Genomic DNA, 20,530 nt, shown 5'->3' on the forward strand with positions numbered 1-20,530 from the left:
CTCTGCCTTATCTGGCTTACCTTACTCTAGAAAACAGGGCCTGCTTGACATAAGGAAATCCCTGATCTCTAACCAATCATGCTGTTTCCTGGTTGTGTATTTAACTTCTATATAAAACTCACTCTTGCCTAAAATCCTTCAAGGAGAGTGTTCCAGGGCCTCCCTGGTGGCGCAAGGAGTTAAGCACCGCACTATGAAGAGATCCACAGCCTCTGCAGCACGTTTGATCCCTGGCCGGCCAGGGAGCAGCCCACATGGCGCAGCAGACCTCTTCTCGCTCGCCCACTGCTCCCCTCAGCAGTGTGCTTTGGTCAATCTGCCTGTTCTATTCCCCACTCTGTCTCTGGTGAATCCTCTCCCTACACACCCCTCCCCCCACGGCATCTCTGGCCTGTACCCCAGCTCTTATATGCATATATAAATAAACATTTAAAAAAAAAAAAAGCGTTCCACTGCTTGTTGAGCAATGTTCCCTTGAATAGAGGCCATCAAACTGATCACTGAGTGGTTTTAGTTTTGTCATGTGTCATGCTTGTGAAGTATGACATTGCCATCAACTGGAATAGAAAGGTCTGAAGATAGAATATGCTTATGAAGGGAAAGCTCAGGAGTTAAACATTTATTAAACAGCCATTTGAAGATGTTAAGTAGACAACTCAATGTGCAAATCTAGAATTTAAAAGAAAGGTGTGGTCAGGAAATAAAAATTTGAAAGTGGAAGCCTAACCTGAATCTTTAGGTTTCCAACATGAAGAGACGAGGAGAAGAGTAAGAACTAGGAAAGGAGACAGAGCAGCCAGAGAGGTATCAAGAAAATCAAGAACATTATGTTCTGAGAAATAAGTGAATTAAAATTAAAATGTTATAAAAGCTTCCTTCCCTGTGCTGTTCCTTCTTGAATAATTCAGTCTAAGAGTAAGGTTTCTCACTGTCAGAGAAGGATGCTACATATATGGAAAAAGGACAGAAGTGAATGTATTGGCATTGGAAGGACTAGGATGAAACCATGGTTTTCAGTAATACAGATATAAGCACAAGGGTGTGTGTGTGTGCAAGCGCACGCCTGTGCAAGCAAGATACACCAATAGCATTGTAGCTTCCAGATCTTGACTTCTTACTACCATATTCTACAAAAAGCTCCTTAGAGAAAATGCGAAGTCCAAAGTTGGGGCAGAGATGATCCTGGAATACCTTTTTGTGCCAGAATGTAAAAAGTATTTAATTTAAGCAAAATAAATGATAGTAACAGATTATAACATACTAAATAATTATCTTCATGGGGGCAGAAGAACAGCTATTGGCTATCAATGTGATTATGCTTAACTTCTAGAAAGATCATCTAAATTTACGGAAGGAAAAATTGAAAGGAAGTCTAACAGGAAGCTACCACAATAGTTCATGTGAGCAATACATGATGAAACCCTAAATTAAATGAAACAGAAAGGAAGGTGTTGGTGGTAAAATGTTCTTGAAGACCACTTTAAAGGAATAGTTATAACTCAGCCACTTACCAACTATGTGCCCTTGAGCAAGTTAAACTCTTTATGCTTCAGTTTTCTCTATGTAGAATATATCTATTTCAAAGGGTTGTTATAAGGATTTGTGATATAAGTAAAATATTAAGAAAAGAAGTTTATATAAACACTATATAAGTGTAGCTATCATTCTAACTTCAGTACTAGTATAACCACTACTGCTTCCACAACAACAGGATTTGGTGAAAATGAGATGTGAAAAATAACAAAAACAGCACTAAGGCCCTGAACTTTCACATGACTATATAGTTCCCTCACTGATGCTTCCCAATATAATTCAAAATATGAAGGACAATAAATTCCAAAATGCAGATTAAAAGTTCAAGTTTCTACTCATCTCTCGTGAATCCTCTCACCCCCATGTCTCTGGCCTACACCCCAATTCTTCTATGCATAAATAAATAAATCTTTTTTTTTTAAAAGTTCAAGTTTTCTTTTAAAAAAAGAATTAAATATACTGCCCCACGTATGTTCTCTATGGGGTGGGAAGCATGTGCTGGTTCTGCCTACTGGATAACATGACATATCTCTCAGACTCCTAACCCAAGTGATTGGCTGGTGGGATCACTGCCTGCAGAAGAAATACTCTGGGAGGAATGCATTTGAGTAAGATGGCTTAGGAAAGAGGATGAGTTTGGTTTTAGACGGGTGGTCAGATTAAAGTAAATGCTTAAGTTACAACTCTTGCCCTTTATTCCTTTCTCCCTGCATCCTCCCTTCCTTTTTATTTTGAGAGAAGAACTTATTTACTATAAATTGCTTTTTACTTAATGCCTCCCATACAGGGCTGAAGGGAAAAAAATCTGTCAAGTTTCTCAGATACATTAGGAAAGAATGGCTGAAAATGGTAAAAAAAAAAAAAAAAAAAAAGTAAGACAAACAGGTAAGAAAAGGTTCAGCTCCCTTTCCTTGCTCTAATCAGTACATAGACATCAGGATCTCTTCAAATATGTTGGTTGCCCAGCGCCAAATAAAATACCTTCAGCTTTATCTGAAAAGCAGGCAGAATCAGCTCTAAAACAGAAAACAGATGGACAGTGAAGTAGCCATGGTGCTCTTTTAAAAGAAAAACAAACATTAGGAAAAAAGCAAACTTTTTGTAACATATTTGGGGTAGGAGATATTAAAGTCCAGTAAGTCCCATAATCACAAATGCTATATAGATTCTTTTGAAACATATATAGTAGTCATCTCCTCCCCTTATCCACAACTTCATTTTCTGACTTTCAGTTACCTTGGGTCAACACTAGTCAAAAAATACTATGGGGCCTCCCTTGTGGCGTAAGGGGTTAAGCACAGCACTGTGAAGCTATCTGCAGCCTCTGCAGCACTAGTGCACGAGTTCGATCCCTGTTCAGCCAGGCAGCTACTCAAATGGTGCAGCAGACCTCTTCTGTCTCAACTGCTGCTCCCCTTAGCAGTGTATTTCAGTCAGTCTGCCTGTTCTGTTCCCCACTCTGTCTCTGGTCAATCCTTCTACCCCCCCCCCCCACCTCTGGCCTGTACCCCAGTTCTTGTATGCATACATAAATGAATCTTCAAAAAAATATGTACCACAAGATATTTTGAGACAGAAGACTGCATTCCCATAGCTTTTATTATAGTATATTGATATAACTTCTACTTTAATATTACTGTTATTCTCTCACCGTGCTTAGTTTATAAGTTAACTTATAAACTTTATCAAAAGCATATATAGGAAAAAATAGTATATGTAGTGTTCAGTACTATCTGCAGTGTCAGACATCCCCCGGAGTCGGAAATAGGGAGGGGGAGATGCTACTTTATCACTAAAAAAGATCTGCACACTTCCCATTGAAATTCAAACGTTTTTAAAGGGAGGTAATTTGTCTACAACAATTCCATTTATTTGATTTTGAGAAAAAGAGCAGATATAGAGTTATCTGTATGCAAACAAAGTCAGGAATATTGTAAAAAATAAAAATCCTTAAATATATATACATGAAATAAGCAAAAACAGGAAAATCGGCTAACTTGCAAAAAAGTAATTTTATAGGATCATTTTTAAAGCACTTTCTTTACAACAAAATAATACAAAATCTGACCTACCAATTTGCCCTGGAAATGTTCACAAATCCTTACATAACATGTGGGACAAAATATACCCCACCAAATTGCAGGAGCAATATTATTAGTGTAATACTTTATAATGATGTCAAATGTTGTATTGAAAAGAAACAAAAAATGTGGTTGTTATTGTTATGCATCGTCTTGCTTCATCTTTATGACAAAAGTACAAGAAAATTTAAGGTGAAAGGACAAGTTAAAGGCAAGACAAGATATACTGTAATTAACAGCACTTTTTTTTTGTAACTATATTCTTCATGCCCATAACATTTAGAACAAAGCACAACTAAACAATTGTTTTAAGATCTGTATTTTGTTTCCTCTGAAATTCTTAACCTATCAATTATGGATTATTTACAGTAACTTTACAAAAGGAATACAATTTGTATATTTTAGTCTGTCCATGTAAATTATGGGGTTATGTGGGTTCCCATGGTGCCTAGCAGCTACTAGTGCTCAGAGTTATGTGATTTTTTTTTTAAAGATTTATTTATTTACGCACACAAGAACTGGGGTACATGCCAGAGGTGTGGGGCGTGAGAGGATTCACCAGAGACAGAGTGGGGAAAAGAACAGGCAGAATGACTGAAATACACTGCTGAGGGGAGCAGCGGGCAAGTCAGGAGAGGTCTGCTATGCCATATGGGTAGCTCCCTTGCCAGGGATGGAACTCATGCTGCAGTGGCTGCAGACAGCTTCACAGGTTGCATCTTAACCCCTTGTGCCACCAGGGAGGCCCATAGAGTTATGTGATTTTTAAAAACACATTTGCTATCTCCATTAAGCAAAAGAACCACAAAACTACAGTATGTATTTGAAGACTGGCAATTATCACTGTGTTCCAGCTACAACACCCTTTAAAAGGTGTTTCCACATATGCCAACGTCACCACTGCACCTCCAGATCTTTCGTAGAATGCTGATCATTCAGGTCTCAGGGTCAACAGCACCTCAGAGGGGCCTTCCCAAATTAACCCAAGAAAATGCCCTTCCCCCATCCCTCTCTAAAGACTCAGAGCTAAGGTCTTGGCCTGGAAGGAGAGTGGCTTTGATTGGCCAGGGGACTGGAGTTTTCACTTAGACTACACCGCATTTTAAAAGACCAGAAATGTCATTAAGAATAAGAGGAAATTCAACATAACATAGTTGAAAACAATATTTAGGGGGGAAAACAAAACTGTTTTTTGTTTAAGTAAAATAGTGCCCCCATCTTCCAAACACTCTTAATTATACTGTTTCACCACAACCTCATCGCTACAAAAACTACCCAAACTGTTATTTCTTTAGTGTAAGTAGTTATACATTAGAAATAAATGCAAAAGACTAGGGGACACTGCTTGTCATAGCCACTGCTGTATCACTGACATTTAGAATAGCATCCAACACAGACAAAATACTCACCTATCTGTGGAATGGACAAATGCCATTACATAGTTCAAATATCCTTAATACTACCTGTTAGGTACTCCATATATTATGACTAATATTTAACATGAGCTACTTATATCCAGAATAGTATATCTATAAAGACAGAAAACAGATTAATGCTTGCTAGGGGGTTGGAGAAGGGAAAATTGGAAAATCACTATCTAATGGTTACAGTGTTTTTCATTGGAATGATTAAAATGCTTTTGAATTGACAACATTGTCAATGTACTAAATGCCACTAAATTGTACACTTTAAAAACAGTAAGTTTATGTTATATGAGTTTCATCACAAAAAAACTAATTGATTCAAATTTTCCTGTAGATTATTTGATTTTTCTATGTACTGACAAGACAATGGTTAGGAATATTCATTAATGTTAATGGGGCTGATAATTAATTATAGATTTAACTGATTTTTTAATTGTCAAATAATCTTGCACATCTAATACAATCCCACATGACCATAATGTTCTATTTCATATATCAGAAGATTTCATTTGCTACTATCGACTTAAAGTTGGTTGTTATATGAGATATGGATTAAAGTGTTCAACTATGGTGAAAAAAAAAAAAAAAAACCTTATTTACAGAGCCTATGAGTTCCAATTTACTCTACTTACCAGACCAGGCGACTTTCTGTGACACAACTCGGCTCACCAGTACCTTAGCAAAACATCTAATAAGAAACACTTGCCTCTGTCTCGCATCTCTATCCTCCATCCAATAGATAGATGTCTAATGTCCATTCCATACCCTCCTGCAGTCTAAAATCTCCCTCTTCTTACTACTCGGGTATAAAAACAACAAAAAAGGATGAAATCTTGCCATTGTGACAGCACCTCAAGGGGATTATGCTAAGTGAAATAAGTCAAAAGGAGGAAGACAACATTTGATTTCATTCAGCAGTGTAAGATAAAGAAACAAAGCATAGCAAACCAACCAACCCTTAGATTCTGATAAAAGAATATTGGTTACCAAAGGGAAAAGGGATGGGGCCAGGTAAAACAGGTAAAGGCGGCCAAATGCAGGATGAAAACTAGATTTTCAGTGGTGCTCACAGTGGAGTGTATAGACAGATGTCAAGATATAAAGCTGTGCAACTGTACAACACTACTTACTGATAAGGGACTGATCACAAAGATCTACAAAGAGCTGATGAGACTCAACAAAAACAAAGTAATCAATCGAGTCAAAAAACAGGCAGAACTAAAAAGAGAGTTAGTTCTCCAATGAGGACATGCAAATGGCAAACAGACATATGAAAAAATGTTCAACATCTCTTTTAATCAGGGAAATGCAAATCAAAACCACAACGAGAAACCACCTTACACCAGTGAGAATGGCACATACTAAAAAAACTAGCAACAACAAATGTTGGTGAGGATGTGGAGAAAAAAAAATGTGCTACACTGCTGGTGGGAATGCAAACTGGTCCAACCACTATGGAAATCTGTGTTGAGGTTCCTCAAACTACTAAAAATGGAGCTCCCATATGACCCAGCAATCCCACTCCTAGGAATCTACCCAAAGGACACAAAAACATTTATTAAAAAGGACACCTGCAACTCTAAGTTTATTGCAGCACTTTTTACAACAGGTAGGCTATGGAAACAACCCAAATGCCGAAAAATAGATGACTGGATCAAGAAGATGTGGTATATATACACAAGGGAATATTACTCAGCAATCAAAAAAGATAAACTCATGCCATTTGCAGCAACATGGATGGAGCTAGAAGGGATCATGCTTTGTGAAATAAGCCAGAAAGAAAAAGAAAACTATCAGATGGTTTCACTTACAGGAAGAATGTTAGGAAACAAATAAGGGATCAGGGGGAAAAGTAATTATAATAAATTAAAAATCAAAATGAACTGGCAACTATAAATCAGAGACATTCCACAGGGGAGGAAGAGGGAGAAGGATCAAAACAGGGTTGGGAAGACACAATGGACTATGGTGAAGGGACACTGGTGAATTGGTGGTGGGAATTTCACAGGGACTACACCTGACATAAGAAAGCATACATTGTACAAAAATGAAGAATGATGTAAAATATATATAAAATAAAAAAGTTTAATATCTGGAAAATAAAAGCTGTACAATTTTAACTTCAAAAACAACTGACATTATAGAGATGCCGAATTATAATGCTATACACATAAAATCTATTGCTATAAACCAATGTTACTTAAATATATTGAAATAAAATTTAAAAATTCCCTTCTTCTAATACATTAATAGATAACTGATCTCTCAAAATTTACCCTAAATGTTACCTCCTGTTAGTAGTTTTAATTAACATATATCATCTTCAGATTATGGTAACTGCTAACTCACTACTTTCCCAGAACATGAAAGACTCTCACATTTACACTTACCATAGTTGTACAGTTATTACTCCATTATTCCCATTCCCAATCCTACCTGTGGCCAATACACAGGTATTGGTTCCTCCCTAGGCTGTGCATGTCACATGCAACCAGGGCTCTAGGACAGGGCACTGGAGAGAGTGCTGGCAGCTCTTAGGATTTTAGATGCCAAGTTTCCATCAACCCAATGAAAACAGACAAGAAGGTCTCAAATAAGGCTCTCATTTACGTTTCAATAGAGTTTAAAAGAGGGTTCACCCTGGTGGTGCAAGGGCTTGGGACATAGCACTATGAAGCTATCGGCAGCCAGTGCAGCACAAGTTCAATCCCCGGACAGGGAGGTGACCCACATAGCACAGGAGACCTCTCCTGTCTCTCCCGCTGCTCCCCTCAGCAGTGTATTTCAGTAGATCCGCCTGTTCTGCTCCCCACTCTGTCTCCGGTGAATCCTCTCGCCCCCCTGTATTTCTGACCTGCATCCAGCTCTTGTATGCATAAATAAATACACCTTAAAAAAATAGAATTTAAAAGAATTACCTAGTCATGTATCTTAACCGCATTCATTGCTAATATTCAAATCTTAGTATCACTTCCATGGTCCTTGCATACAACGCTCCTGACCCCATGCATTTGCTCTGGCTTTTCCTGTGCCCTCTTCTAAATGCATACATGATGTGTTCCCTTGTTTCATTCAGGTTTCACCACGATTGTAATCTCTTGAGAGGACTTCCCTGACCACCCCTGTAAAAATTAAAGCCTAGTCCTTTATCCTGATTGTTTTCTACACAGCACTTATCATAATAAATATTTGCTTATATATTTGTTGCTTCCTTCACCAAAAAAATGTAAATTACATAAAGGCAAGAATTTGCCTAGATCACCATTATCTACTGGGATCAGAAAATGTGAAATATCTGTTGAATGAATTTATTTTCTATATACTTAATGATTCTTGTTATGGTTTCAATGAGCATGGTGCCACTAGCACAAGTACCCCTATCTGTGGCCACACTACGAATCAGATCTTGAATATATATAAAACAGAAGTGATGATGAATAACAGATTTTATATCTGTAGGAGCTAAGAACAGATTGAGGGCTTTACAATCTCGACCTCTACTTAAATACTTTTAAATATTTCCCATTATCTATGGAACTTTACGTACCTATGGAACCTATGGAACTTTATGGAACTGTACTCTTTTTTTTTTTTTTTAAAAGATTTATTTATTTATGTATTTATACAAGAACCGTGGTTCAGGCCAGCTTCGCGGGAGGGTGAGAGGATTCACCGGAGACAGAGTGGGGAGCAGAACAGGCAGACTGAAGAAATACACTGCTGAGGGGAACAGCAGGTGACACAGGAGAGGTCTGCTGCACCATGTGGGACCCTCGCCGGCAGCGGGTATCGAACCGGCGCTGCAGAGGCTGCGGACAGCTTCACAGCATGGCGCTCAACCGCCCGCGCCACCAGGGGAGGCCCATGTACTCTTTTTTTTAATCAATTATCACTTACTTATGGAGTACTTAACATGAATGATTACTGCACTAGATGGTTAAGACATCAACAGGCTAATATAGTCCCTGCACTAAAAGGCTTATAATGCCGAAAAGGAGTCATATATGAAAATAGATCCTGTAACTAGTACATCAGGCATAACATACGAGCTAGAAGAGACTGATGCACTGACTGGTTGTACAGAGTAGGTAACAATTAATTCCAAATAACAACACTAAAAAGAAAGGAGGTATTTGGACTGGGTCTTGATGAATAGAAAGGATTTTAACAGGCAAATGAGGGGAGGAAGGCATTTCTGACAGCAGCAACAGCAAATCAGAGCCTTAAGGACTCTGGTATGCTAGTGAGGTGGGGGTGGAAGGGGGGAAGGAGAAGGAGGGAGGGAGAGAAAGAGATTAATGAGAAGACCCAGCTGGAAAAATCTCAAAGAATTTGAACTCTCAAAGGTATCTAAGCAGAAAAGTGATATAACCAGAACTGTGTGTTGGTCTAGATCTCAGATCAAAGGTAAGGCATAAAAATAGTGAAATCACGGGCTTTAAAGACTGACCCGGAAAAAAAAAAGTACAAACAGAAAAGGGTTAAAGATTAAATACTGAGAAATAACTACATTGGGGAAGTGAGGGAGCTCAGTGAAAAAACACAAGTGATTTGATAGGGAACCGAGAAGAGAAATGTTAAAAGAGCAAAGGAAAGCAGAGGGACAATACAGTACAAATATAGTAGAGAACAATCTTACTTGTTCCTCTACTTTCCCTCATGAGACAGTTACAATAAAATTAGGTGGAGCTAAGGGAAGAGCCATGTCATAGCAAGTTAAGGAAAAAGGTGAAGATTTATAGAGGCAGCAAGGGGGGGCGGGGAGTTCTTTTCCAAGAACTAGGATAGTGAATGGAAAAAGAGAAAAGGACAAAACTTTGAAGCCAAAGCAGAATATGTGTTAGTTTATATGAGGAGCTACATCAACTTTCTTATTCACAGAGAAGTGAGAAAAAGGAACACTGAAACGAATTAACAGGAGACAAGAACCCAAGTCTGGGGGAGAAACGAAGGTTGACTAAGTGTCAGGAAATCTAACAGACGTTCTGGAAAAGAGAATATAGAGGAAGAAACTAGATAAATTTGTGATACTGACCAAGGAAGTGTAGGGCACCCCAAAAAGTTGGGTGAGGTAATGTGCTTGAATTACATGTGGTGAAGTTCAGCAAAATAAGAATTTACCAACTGCTCTTTGGAGAGGACATTCAATTGGAACTGAAGAAAAAGTGCACTGAGGGTGAAACAGCAAAAGTAAAGAAACAGCAGAATTATATGTTCACACAGCACAGTTAATAACAATGAAAGATCTTTGTAGATATAAACCCCTAAGTAGGTGATAACCATGTATGTCAAAATATGTAGCACAAATTTTTGAATAGAGAAAAGATTTCCAAAGCCCAGCAATAGTCTACTTGCTTTAAATATAATTATTACAGCCAAATTCCAATATAAAATAATAGGTGGTTTGAGTACACTGAGTTCTAATTGGTAAGTTTCATACCAAAGTTTGAATCTTGTTATCTTTCACAAGACAGTATTGCTCCAACCACTTGTTATTCACAAATTCAATAATAAACATAACTCCTTCCAAGTTACTTATAAATAAGAAGACATATTCTTTCAACAGGACACTAAAGGTCTACTTCAGGGTTGAAGACTTGTTACTCATCATTTATTAGGTACAACTGTTTATCTGATAACGAATCGAATTCTAACTGCCCACATTTCTTCATTTTGACCATAGGACATGCTAATTTTATCAATATGCTCTGGTGAAATTTAACTGTACAACATCTAAGGTATTTCTCTAATGAACCAGTCTACGAATCCTGTCAAAAAAGGAAATAAAGTTAATTTGGCCACTCCCCAACCTGCCCTGTCTCCACTTAAGGTTCCACCAGTCTGAATTTAAATGATTCTATGAATTATGTTATAAATCTACCCTGACAGGGGCTCACCCACTTTTCTCCAAGACAAACTTCCCACTTCTAAATTAGCTACTTTTCAATATCTGAATATAAGGCAAACCTTTACATTACCCTTATATCAGTTTTACATATTTAAAATCACATCCATATAAAATTATATTAATTTAAAAATTCTTTCCCCCCATTCCATTTCTTAAAACCATTTTGTTGAACTAAAACAAAAAGAAAAAAAAAAACAAATAAACAAGGAAAAGTAGGGGGAAAAGTCTTATTAAAATATTTCCAATATATCTTTGGCATCTGTCCTTATATTCACTAATGTGACTGAGCTATCTAGCAGTTTTTCTTTTTTTCTTTTCTTTTTTTAAAGATTTATTTATTCATGTACACAAGAACCAGGGTACAGGCCAGATGCATGGGAGGATGGGAGGATTCATCAGAGACAGAGCAGGGAACAGAACAGGCAGACTGACTGAAATACACTGCTGAGGGGAGCAGCGGGCGCCACAGGAGAAGTCTGCTGTGCCCTGTGGGACCCTCGCTGGCTGGCTGGGATCGAACTGGTGCTACAGAAGCTGCGGACAGCTTCACAGCGCTGCGCTCAACTGCCTGCGCCACCATGGGAGGCCCTCTAGCAGTTTTTTCAAAGCATTATTATCTTATTTTATTTATACGTTTGAGTTAAAGAACTTTCTGAGTCTGTGTTCTTTTTAACCTAAGTCCTAAGTGCAAATTTTCTACGCATTCAGGCAGTTTTTCCATTCTGTAGGTGTAGATTCATAATCTCTTGACAGTAACACCAGTACTGACTGGTATTGATTCAGACACATCTCCAGTCATTTGTGAGGTTTTGTATGGAGAATAAAGTGATATTTCTAGAGGTTATTCTGAGGGGGGGGGAAGGGGGAGGAAAGTCTTGCTTTATATCCAGGTAATCAACAAGTCAAAAAAACAATCATAAAGCATCAGGTGTCAAATTCTTTCATAAGCACTAGTAACATAAGCTATTCCTTATGTAAACAGAGGATGCATTAAGAGTCTTCAGAAGGTAAACAAGTTTTCTTTCTGAACTGGTGTATTACAACTCTGTTATACTGTTAGGAAAGAAGAGTAGATTAGGACAGGTTGCTTAATTCCTGTGAATTAGTTTTCTTAGAGTAAGTGCAGGAGCACCTAACTAAGGAGTATTGTGTACTAAGTGCCACTCACTGTCACAAAGATTTTCATGAACTAACTAAATCTTCACCAGGCACCTCTGAAATAAGTGCTATTGACAATTCCATTTTATTGATGGGAAAGACCTGGCACAGACAGGGGAAGAAACTTGCCCAAAGTCATACAGTTTCTAAGCGGCCCACATCTGGTCTAGTTCTAAGCCCTTGCCCCTTTTAAAAGAAACTAAATACTTCTCAAATTAGTAAAATTAGGTCTATGTTTTATAAGACGGCTCCATATATTAGGCAGTTAATCTAAAGACATGACTGAGGTGCCAATATATTTAATATTGCTTCTCTTCCATTATTTTCTATTATCCATCCACACTGCCTGAAGACATAGAGAGGAGTCTGAGGGAGGAGTTAGTCCATCCTTTGTATTTATGTTCCCTGCGCTAATTACTATCTCCATTTCAGTCAAATACATGGAAGGCAAAAGGTTCCCACTATAAACACAAGCACAGAACACATGGTGCCCTGTCTACCTCATCCTCCTCGCAAACTGTTTTTAACATAGTAGAGAATCTGCCCCTCGATCTCCCTTGCTATCCCAGATGTCTAAAACGAACTTCAACCGTTTCCTTCGGAAAAGGTAATTCTCCTGAGGTCTAAAACGGCAGCACTTCTCCAGTAGCCATCTGTATGCTGCAACAGGGCTGAGAAGCAGTTTCCTCAGGGAAAAAGGTGAAATATGAACTCAAGAATGGCAGACTGGGAGGAAAGGTGTAGCGTGCAGAAAAGGGAAGGAAGGAGGGGGGAGGAAGGCGCCGCTGACAGACTTGGAATTTCGTGCAGACAGGAGGCGAACAGAAACTGACGAGGGGAGGAAGGTCGAATCTTTGGAACCTGCTAAGGCTGAATTTTCTTGGATTTTTCCTTTAATGCATGTTAGACTCTGGCCTCAGAAGAAACGGAGACCCCCGGAGTCCTAACGGCCCGGTCGGTCGGGCAGAGCCCCGGCCCCGCCGCCCCGCCGCGCGGGTCCTGGGCGCACATCGCCGGCCGCCGGCCTCGGCCCGGCCTTTCCCTCCCCGCTGCCCCCGCCGGGGGTCGGCCGAGCGCGTCGCCCCGAGGCCGGGACCCGCGCCCGGGTGCGCGGCGGCGGCCTCCCAGGCCTCCCCGGCGGCGGACAGCCCCCGCCCCTGGTGCGCTTCGCCGCCCCGCCCGCTCCGAGCCCCCCCGCGGACCTGCGCCCGGCGGCCCCGGAGTACCAGCCACGCCGAGCCGGGGGTCTTACCTTTAACAGATTAGACGTCGCCATGTTCCTTCAACTTCGCCTCTCGCGAGACGGCGCGAGATTTCGCGGCGCTCCTGGCCCGGCCACAACGGGAGGCCGGGCGCCCGCCGGGCCGCCGGGCCGCCGGGCCGCACCGGAGAGGGGTGGGCGCCGGGGCGGGTGCCGACGGCGCTGACTCGTCCCGAGGACCTGGAGCTTCCTCGCGCTTGCCCCTACATGGTCACCGGCGCTTGCCCGCACGGCAGAGCTCATGCAAACGCTCAGGGAGGCGGCGACAGCGAATGGGGAGGAGGTAACGGGAGCCGACCTGAACTGGAAGAGGAAGCATCGACTCTACGGGACTCCCCGCGCCTTCAGATGAGCCTGGCTAGTTGCACCGGCAGGGGCCACCGGCAACGAATCGAGCTCGGCTTAGGCCCGCAGCTCTGGGGCCGCGGCCGCGTCACGTGACGCGGCGGGCGGGGGCGCGCTCGGGAGCGCGCTCGGGGCGGCGGGGGCGCCTGCCAGTCGCGGCCGGGGCGCGAGCGCGCCCTCTGCTGGCGGGACCCGACGTGTTCCGGTATCTCGGGTCCTGAATTCCGGGACTCTGGTGTTCCCCAGATCAGGTATCCCGAATGAACTTATTTCAGCTTGTCTTCTCGAAGAACTGGTACGTAAAGGCTCCCAGGAAATGTTTGTTGGATGAATTGAGCGAATGCACAAATGTTAGCTATTGATATTTCTATTGAAGAGTGCCTGGCGCAGAAAGAATCTGTAAAAGCCAATTCAGGCAGTGAATATGCATCTCGGTTTCCTGAAGGCATTTTGTCCTCGAAGATCCTAAGCCATACGCCCCCAGTAAAAAGGGGCGGAGAGAGTAAGACGGTATATTAAATTATAGCCAATTTTATGTACCCTGAAAAAAAATGTGACAAATTTAAATACAATGATGGAATGCATGGGAGGCCCTAAAGAATGCAATTAACTACTTAATACCTTAATACCTGTGCATTTGGAGGGGACTGCTTTCATAATCGCCCTCATTCCTGTGTCACACACTGAGCCTCGTGGCTGCTGGGGATAATTGGACTTGGAACACCCCACAACGTAACAAGGCAGTCTCTTCTCCCAGCAATCTGGTCCAGGCAGCACCTCTGTTGCAAGTCTCCCCTGACGGAGTGCTCCCTCCCGTGAACCCACCACTGCCTGATTACCACCACCTGCTCCTGTTTTCCCTTTTTTCCTCATCCAATTAAGATTCTGTGGCCCAGCATTATAAAAATGTTTAAGTACTTTAAATGATTAAATAATTAATTAAAAATAGAAAACAGGGCCTCCCTAGTGGTGCAAGACGCAACCTATGAAGGTATCTGCAGCCACTGCAGCACAAGTTCCATCTCTGGCCAGGGAGCTACCTGCATGGCGAAGCAGACCTCTCCTGCCTCGCCCACTGCTCCCCTTTGCAGTGTATTTCAGTAAATCTGCCTGCTCTGTTCCCCACTGTCTCTGGTGAATCCTCTCACCCACCCCACCTCGGCCTGTACCCCAGTTCTAGTATGCATAAATAAATCTTTTTTTAAAAAATAAACCCCAGTACTTAAAAAAAAAATCAGCTACCTCCACAGTCCCCTTGGGAAGCCATTTTTCCTTCTCAGATAAAATTACAGTTAAAAGTTTCTTGTTTCAGGTTTTCTGACATGTCTCTTCTGTTTGCTCCAATGCCCAGGTCAAGCTCTCCTACTCACTAACTACATTCTACAGGAGCTAGAAACTCCTCCATGAAAAGAGAAGACAAATCAGAGGTTTTCATTCAAGGCCGTTTCATCTTGCAAGCTGGTGTCCTATAGGTTGCTGTGGGGCTTGCAGCTGCCTGGAAAGGGTGTGTTAACATTTTATCTCCCCCTCCCCCCCAGTGGCACCTCTCTGAAACTACAATGACAGGAGCTGCTTTAAGGAGACTTTTTGGCCTCTGGGGGTAACTTCAAAGACCCTGAAGAAACACACACACCACTTCTAGTACTCCTTTCATTATCTATAATTACAGAAATAATTATTCAATACCAGAAAAAAAACAAACAACTTTATCTTGCCTAATTACTGCTAAGTAGAAGAAACAAAAATTAGCATCTGTTGGCCAATTATAACACTTTTATTCATGCTATTACTTGGAGACTTTAATTAGAATTTTATTTTTAAATTCTAGAATCATACTTTTTACTTAAACTACTATCATTTAGAAGTTCTCTTTAAATTCAGGTTTTACAAGGTAAGGATGGACTATGAAAATAATATTTTGGTGTTAGAATTTAGAGACTTCACTTCCTGTATGAACTCAGTTTCTTAATTGAATTAAGTCTGAAGTAAATCATCAGTATTTTTGCTGTGCCAAAGCAAACCAGCAGTTATAATACAAAGCACTGGTCTTGCTATATTTTTTGTTCAGTAAATTCCTTACTACTTACAAAATTAAAATATATCCAGGCTGGGCAATGACTTCATACAATGAAGCGGTGAAACCAGTCAATATTAATACCTACATTTTGTCACATCTTAGAAAGACCTCTGTTTCTTCCCCTTCCCTTTTTCTTGCATTTTATTTTGTTCGTCTCCTGGGTATGCTCCAAAATACTCAAGAACACTCTTCATATGTTCTTCAGCTGTCTACCTAAATGTATTAGTGATCTCAGAGGATGTCATTAGAAATGCTGATTAAGGGAAAATTGAGAAAAAATATAAGGGAAAAAAAAAAGGCTTACATTATGGTATAAAGCTATATTGGAGAATAACTTCAAAAGGGGATCAGGTGTTGAATTTTTCTCTCTGACTAAAACTTGCACACTTAGGTGGGGTGGCTGGGTGACCACAGGCATCTCTTCAACTCCTGCCACCTAGAAGGGACCACAGGATCTACCCACAGGATCTCTGTAGTGATCAGCTCCGAGGAGCAGGGACCATCCTGTTACACTTACCCTTGAGATAATTTCCCCAAATTAATTTGTACATTCAAAACAATTCTGATAAAATAGTTACATGATCCCTTTTTACTGAAACTTGACAAGCCAATTTTATAATGTATTTGGGAGAAACATGGGGAACAGCAAAGAACAACTTAAAAAAAAAAGAGGAGTTAGCCAACTGTATATAAACCCATATTACTTTCTTAATGCTGATTTTCTTTTGTTCTTACAAGACTTTGTTACAGAAATGTTCACCAAGGTAGTGAAGATAGTACAATGAAACTCCATGGTCTGTTTTAGATTCCTCTCGATCCCAAAACAGTTTACCATAAACGTCATGACTGAAGACAATATAAGTGTCCCTCACAGATCGGGAGCCCAGAAGTCCACAGTCAAGGTGTTGGCAGCACTGAATTTCTTCTGAAGTTTTCAGGAAAGAATCAATTGCTTTTCATCTTCTACTGAATGCCCACAGGGGGCATCCTTCATTCACTATGGTAGCAGCACTCTTGACACAGGTTTTGGGCCACCTGGCACTCAAGCCTAGTTGAAAAGTCACATGTAAAATGCCCTGGAGCAAATTTAAGGATCAATTTGGAATATGCTCTGGGAAATGTCCTGAGGTTCCCTGGTTCTCAATTTTACCAACCTCATCCCCATCATACACTTGAAGTGATTCAGCCCATTGAAGCATTCGTGGGTCCAGGGGCCCAAACCTAAGGACAACCCAGGTGATGGCCTTTAGGACTGGCCTTTAGGTGCACGCAGTCCTAAAGAAGTGCTTAGGGGCGATGAGATCAAGGACACTGGGTATGGGACAGAGGGTTGAGTGAGTGGGGGAGGGAGGGTTCCTTTGAGTCCTAGCTTCTAGACTTTCCAGTCACCTAGAAAAAAAGGATGGTGCCAGTCTGTCCATCTCTAAGGTCCTCTGTGGGGTGTCGGTTGATAGGAGTCCAGTTGACCCTTGAACAACACAAGTTTGAAGTGCGAGGGTTCACTTATATAGGCAGATTTTATTCATAAAGAGAGTTGAACTTCCATCTGCCCGGGTTCCTCATGCCTCATTCCACTTGAATACAGGCATGGGAACTCAGGGGCATGGAGCATCTCCTAGGGGAAGAGCATCTAGGGACTTTGATATTGGAAGGGAGGTTTGAGGGAAGTGTCAGTATCCCCAACCCCTCACACTGTTCAAGAATCAACTTGGTTCTACAAACTTTAAAGCCATTCACACATTCAAGTCCTTGCCACCAAGAGAGAACCTGGGCTAGTCTGTCTGCAGCCCCAGGTGCTCATCAGAGTCACCATTCCAAACACCTATCAATAGAATTCTTTTGATAAAAATTGGTGGCAAAAATCTGACCTGAACTAAGGATTGGTTGCTTATAAACTTTGTTTTGTTTAGTGCCGGGGACCAGCCTCTGGCAAAACGTCGTGTCAGGGGTTCCTGAAAGGATGAGACGGCGTCGGCGAAAACGAAAGGGGCTGAAACTTAAGGGCTGAGGGGAAGGAGATGAGGTAGAATGAGGAGACACTGACACTTGGTGAGGTGCTAGTATCTTCTGCCGAGGACTAAGCAGGTCTTTATTTATTTATTTTTAGTAAGCAGAAAAAAAAATACATTGTCATGTGTAAAGCAGAAACAATTAGTGTATTATGTTCCCATGGACTACTGGCTCCTACGGGTCCCAGTTAGACGGTAGCCTTCAAGGTTAATAGATAAAAAACCAGACCTAACACTAAAACTTATAATTTCAGCTAGACAATTACCTAAGACAGTGGATAGCTGCCAGTGCATCCCTATCAGCTAAAGCCTAAGCATCAAAAGACTATTCTATTCACATGACCTTCAGCCGGAGACCAGCTGCTGCTCAGCTATCAGAACTTTTTCTACCTACAAACTTCTTAATACAGTCAACTTTATTTAAAAACTTTCCTAAGAAACTTCTAAATAAAAGGAACTTCTAAAAAAGCAAAAGAAGGACTTACTATAATAGTTGTGCTGGTTTGCTTGTCAGGCATGTACAATAAATTATCTCCCATTGTCAAGTGGGCCAAATTGTTTAATAACTAATATCTAAACAGGTAATTTTCCATGCCAATTTCTTGCAGTCTACTGATACATATAATTTATTGCCTAATGTACTTTTCTGATAAATTTTTCTCTTTTTATGACCAAGAACAAAAAATGAAGGAATGTTAGATCTTCAGCCCCACGGTGTGAGGCCCTTTACCTTCCAGTGTCTTATCTGGCTGGGGCATCAAGGCCTCCTGCAGCAGTTTAGTGTGAACATTTTTTTAAAAATTTTTGCGTAGAATAAATTGGGTGTAGGCCAGAGGAGCAGGAGGTAAGAAGATTGATCAGAGACAGAATGGGGAGCAGAACAGGTGGCTCTGCTGAGATACCCTGCTAAGGGGAGCAATAGGCAGGACAGGAGAGGTCTGCTGTACCATGTGGGTCAGCTCCCTGGCAGGGGGATAGAAGTCAGGCCCTAGCAGTGATGATGCTGACATTTAACCCCTAGGCCAGCAGGGAGGCCCTAGTGTTAATATTCTTACATGTTAGTGTATGAATATCACTCTTTGATGATGGGGTTCTGCCCCACAGTCCACCAGATTATTATGTGATACGGGATTTCATATCACTGATTTTTTTTTATTTTTTTAATGATTTATTTATGCATACAAGAACTGGGGTACAGACCAGAGCTCTGTGTGTGGGGGTGTGTGTGTGAGAGGATTCACCAGAGACAGAGTGGGGAACAGAAGAGGCAGATTGACTGAAATACACTGCTGAGGGGAGCAGCGGGCAAGTTAGGAGAGGTCTGCTGCGCCATGTGGGTATCTCCTTGGCCGGGGATCAAACTTGTGCTGCAGTGGCTGCAGATAGCTTCATAGGTTGCGTCTTAACACCTTGCGCCACCCGGGAGGCCCCACTTGTCACTGATTCTTATTTGCATTTCATTTGTGAATACATACATGCACACATACACATAGAATTGCAGTTACTTGCTTCTGTTTTTAAAGCACCATTAAAGGAGAATATAACAATCTTCTGAAAATCATAGTTCTCATTCTCTTTATTATTCCAAATCAAATAACATACTTCAAAAAAAATTATACTATATCTTTCTTCCATTGGTTGTCATTCTGGAAAACAAGAAAAGCTAGAAGATGATTGTAGCAAAATGTGTTTGTACAAGGAATGTGTAGATTAAAACCAAGTATATGGAACCCACCATTAATAGCATTAATTCAACATAATGAGTAGTCACTAAACATTATATAGAGAAGACAATGTTTTAGGCACTCTTAAAAAAAAGACAAAAAATTCACCTAAACAGATAACAAGTAACACTGTTTTAAAGTATTTTTTTTTTATATTCATGTAGTAAGTGAAGTAGATTGTGTAATGATTCGTACTGATTGTCACCGCTCATCACTCAAGTGTCTACTGGCATCAATTAGGGAGGCTATAGGAAAACCAAGCAATGGACAATTCATTCATATTCAGAAGAGTTTTTTCATTATTTTAAGATCAGATGAAGACCAGTTGCTCAGGAAAGTTTAAGTGAAAATGTTGGGATTCAGGAAGATTCTGAAACAGCGAGGGCTTTCTTTTTCATTGGCTTTGGAATTCCCCAAGAGTTAGTTTGTGGTTGAGAATATATTCAACTGTTTCAAATCACCAAATATCTACCTTTAAGTCTTTAGAGCCTTCCTGTTTTTTATTCTTACAGATTACATGCTTCCTTTGCATTCTGACCAAATCTTTCCAGCCCACTAGTGGGGAATAAGTTAGTTAACTTATGAAATGGAGTCTTTCAAATCCTTCTCACCATGTGATAACTAAGGAAATTATTGAAATATATATAGTACATTCTCTCAAGTCCCTGGAAGCTTTGGATTAATTCAATTGAGGGCAATATAAAATCTGACAAAGGCACTATTATCATGACCTTTTTAATCCCATAGATTAAGCTTTGGGATGATGGAAGGTTGGAGGAAAGACTGGTTAAGTTAGTCGAACAATAATAGACTGCTTTGGCTGCCATTAAAAAAAATAAGAATCACAGAATACTTTGAGACTTTGGAAACTTAGTGTAAACGCTCATGTTTCCTGGCTCAAGGAATCTTGTTTGCTACTGTTAAAGACCACGTTTCAGAGCACTCTGATCATACATCCACCTTGATCTGAGCTTGCACTGAAGGAGTCATCACATCCTACATGCACTGCA

General features: G+C 40.7%; 1 protein-coding gene across 1 annotated transcript in view; it reads right to left on the reverse strand.

The window, feature by feature from the left end:
- The window catches only part of CUL5 (cullin 5), a 91,758-nt gene extending 76,696 nt beyond the window's left edge, over positions 1-15,062 (reverse strand). Inside the window, exons 1-2 of the mRNA XM_037505683.2 lie at positions 14,953-15,062; positions 13,357-14,251 (exon numbers count right to left, since the gene is read on the reverse strand). Coding sequence (XP_037361580.1) covers positions 13,357-13,380 — 24 coding nt within the window. The 5' untranslated portion in view covers positions 13,381-14,251; positions 14,953-15,062. The remainder of the gene's footprint in view (positions 1-13,356; positions 14,252-14,952) is intronic.
- Positions 15,063-20,530: the final 5,468 nt, after the last annotated feature.

The sequence above is a fragment of the Talpa occidentalis genome, unplaced genomic scaffold (assembly GCF_014898055.3).
Source record: "Talpa occidentalis isolate TD23 unplaced genomic scaffold, MPIMG_talOcc4v2.1 talOcc4.12, whole genome shotgun sequence".
Classification (NCBI taxonomy): Eukaryota; Metazoa; Chordata; class Mammalia; order Eulipotyphla; family Talpidae; genus Talpa; species Talpa occidentalis.